At 34.7% G+C, this 3,242-nt stretch overlaps 1 protein-coding gene across 1 annotated transcript; it reads right to left on the bottom strand.

Moving 5' to 3' along the window:
• Positions 1-497: 497 nt before the first annotated feature.
• Positions 498-2,480, bottom strand: LOC137962651 (large ribosomal subunit protein eL37z). Its single transcript, XM_068809651.1, has 4 exons — positions 2,370-2,480; positions 2,109-2,244; positions 956-1,057; positions 498-862 (listed from the first exon to the last, which is right to left on the bottom strand). The coding sequence occupies exons 1-4, from the start codon at positions 2,370-2,372 to the stop codon at positions 816-818; spliced, it is 288 nt and encodes a 95-aa protein (XP_068665752.1). The 5' UTR covers positions 2,373-2,480; the 3' UTR covers positions 498-815.
• Positions 2,481-3,242: the final 762 nt, after the last annotated feature.

Genomic DNA, 3,242 nt, shown 5'->3' with positions numbered 1-3,242 from the left:
ATCCCACATGACCAAAAAAGGCTCACACGTCCAAATGTATTAAAAGATGGGTTCAAATCCATAAAACCAAGTAACGCCCACACATCCAAGAGATGAAGAACATGGGCTCAAAGCCCACAGACCAATACAATGATGACAAAATGGTAAATAAAGAATCATCTCATAAAGATGGCATTGATATAATTAATTTAAGTTTAAGGGGTATTATTATAATATTACAATTTTATTCATCTATAAATTGAGCTTTAAAGAGAAGGTTAGTACATAAGTCTATAACCATTTCTTCCTCGTGTTTTTCTCCCAATTAGTGTTTTTTCTTTTTCTACATGAACTAAATCCATGGAGTCCTAAAATTCAACAAAATCCATCTACCACATAAAAACTCGATGAAGCAAATTATGTCATATAGCATAGCTTACACAAATTCTTCCAAACAACTTTGCAAGCTTGTAAAGAAATCTTAGCCTAAAGTTTTCTTGACACGCCAACACAAAGGATCCACAGTATATCATTGTATTCCTCCCCTCAAGATAGTACGCACAAATTGAAACAAATACATCACAAAAACCTACCATCAATTTCATACCTAGATAAACACAAAAATGCTCCAACATCCCATACCTGCTTGCCTTGCAGTCCACTAGTACAATATTGTAGAGAAATTCAGTTGTATCAAAACTTCAAATTAGATCCAAATGATTAAGACATTATAATGAGCCTTCTCAATAGAAATAACAAAACGACTTGTTCAATGGAGTCATAATTTGACAAAAAGCAGCACAACTCCTGCTTAAAGAGATCCAAGTGAGAGCCGACTAATTTGATGAAGCTGCACCATGCTTCCTCGGAGCTGCTTGTGTTCCTGTTGAATATTTGGACCATATTAGAAATAGGCCAGGCAGCTATCATATGAATTATTAAATTTAAAACAACATATTTAAACAATGATCATCACCTTCTCTGAAACAGCTCTTAAACCTCCTCGAAACATGACGAAGATACCTCATCCTACCAGTTCCTGTAGTCTTCCTCCTAATTGCCTTGACGCTCCAGTTATCTGTTTTATCAAAATTAAAACATTAACATTTTGCCATATAAGAATAGACAGCTGAGAAGTCTAATAAAAATCAATGAACCATGGAGCCTTTACTGCAAGCATAACAGAGATTCAAGGTGCATCATGAAACATTTGTTATTGAATATGGCAGGAGACGACTTGTTACTCAAAAGACTAAACTTTAACACTATAAAGACCACATGCTCTTTTTCTCTTTATAAAAAACATGAACAATCTTTGATTGAAAGAGGTCATATCAAGATGCCTCGAGAGAAGAAAAGACGACAGAAATAAGCGATGAAACAGTGCAATGTACAAAAAGAAGTTAGCTAAAATGTCACAACAAAGCAAAGGTTCAGAAAAATAGAACCAACAGTGTCTCAACTTAGATACTAATGGTGTGAAGAAGCAGAAAGCAGTTCTCCATTCTAAGACCTTAATACAACCCTCATTAGCTAATTAAGCAGCTCCTTTTCTTTCTTAAAATGATAACTTCATAAAAGGGAGATGTTCCTTGCCCCCTCAAATTATCTTCAACCAGAACACCTCTCTTTAAAACAATATCTTTACGAGATACAAATGAAACTACACAAGGCGTGAATTACTATGTCATTCAACATGACAGGAAAAAATACGTTGTTCATTGACAAAATTCTAAAAGACACTAAGTTTAAAACTACGAAATCTACATGATCTTCATAAAAAATTTATTTCCAAAAAAAAAAAAAAAATAGAATTACAATCGGTGAATCACAGCGCACACAATTTTGGTGCATCTACAAAAACAATCGTAAACAAGTTCATCCAAAAACATTTCTGACTGAAGTACCCATTATGAAACAGAGAAAATAAAGGCAGATCAAGTACAAATGAGACTATAATAGAGCTTATTCCACCACCGAGTGGAAGCATACTAGAAACAATCAACCTCTCCGAAAGAAAACTTAACAAAACTGACTCACATGCACTGATTAAAAAAAAAGACACAGAGCAAAAAATACGAAATTGATCGACATTCGACATATATATATAAACAAGTTTAACAACATACACTTTCGGATTCGGCTCGCAGGGTAACCGCAGGAAGCGCATCGGCTCTTCTGGAGGTGAAAACTCCGACGACCACAGCGGACGCAGAGCGTGTGGGTCTTATTCCTCCTCTTACCAAAACTTCCCGTTCCTTTGCCCTGAAATAAACAACTTACGTTGACTTCCAAAAATAAAAGAAAAAACAACAAATCTCTCTCAACGAATTGTCCAGAAGACGATGATCGAACTGAAATTTTGTCTCCGGATCCAAGAGATTACTCACCATTTCAGCGTTTGAGTTAGGTGTTCTCCTCGGTCGCCCCTTGGAGTTCTAGAGAAGAAAGGACGGCCGACCCCTTCCTCTATCCGAAACCCTAACACCCACCACTCAGTCGAGCATTTTAAAGGACGAGTGAATTAATAAAATTGCCCTTAAGAAAACCGCAATTGTCAAACTTAAAACTAAGCATTATGCAGGTTTCTAGTTTTTCACTATTTAGGTTGAGTCCGACTAGGGGTGGCATCGAGCCCGAACCTGCCTATGTTTGAGCCGAGTTTGATTTAAATATTTCGAGTTGAGCTTCGAGCCGAGCCTCGTCTAGAGCCTAAAATTGTTATCGAGCTCGAGCCCAAAAATCTTAACCAAGCTCGAGCCGAGCTTCGACCCGAACTCGAGCCTCAACATATATTTAAAATTTTTCAAAAAATATATATCAAATTAATTATATATAAAATTATACATGCATTTTACATAAAATTGGACATGACCTTTACAAAAAATTAAGCATAACCTATATATATAATACATGTATAAGAATTGAAGCATAACTTCTTCTTAAAATTGAGTATAATCTATATATATAATACCTGTATAAAATTCGGCATGACTTCTACTTAAAATTGGACATAATCAATATACATAATACCTGCATAAACACTCCATAAATACTCCATAAACACTCCATAAATACTCCGTAAATACTCTATAAACACTCCATAAAATTATCTATACATTCCATAAACACTCCATAAAATTATATATACATTCCATAAACACTCCATAAAATAGTCTAAACACTTCATACACTGTATAATATTATAAATAAACTTCATACAATAATCAAACACAACAAAATTAAATGAAATATCACTATCA

This window comes from Aristolochia californica, unplaced genomic scaffold (assembly GCF_029961685.1).
Source record: "Aristolochia californica isolate CCGP_79_NKW_82.1479 unplaced genomic scaffold, dmAriCali1.0.hap1 SCAF_4, whole genome shotgun sequence".
Classification (NCBI taxonomy): domain Eukaryota; kingdom Viridiplantae; phylum Streptophyta; class Magnoliopsida; order Piperales; family Aristolochiaceae; genus Aristolochia; species Aristolochia californica.
Note: the sequence above shows the minus strand (reverse complement) of the source record. Positions and strands in the feature narration are given on the sequence as shown.

Bases quoted from the DNA above. Each gene is read 5' to 3' on its own strand.
- LOC137962651 (XM_068809651.1), bottom strand. The intron at 1,058-2,108 runs GTATGTTGTTAA...TTGATAAAACAG, and splicing joins TGCGAGCCGAATCCGAAAGT to ATAACTGGAGCGTCAAGGCA. The intron at 863-955 runs GTGATGATCATT...AATATTCAACAG, and splicing joins TAAGAGCTGTTTCAGAGAAG to GAACACAAGCAGCTCCGAGG.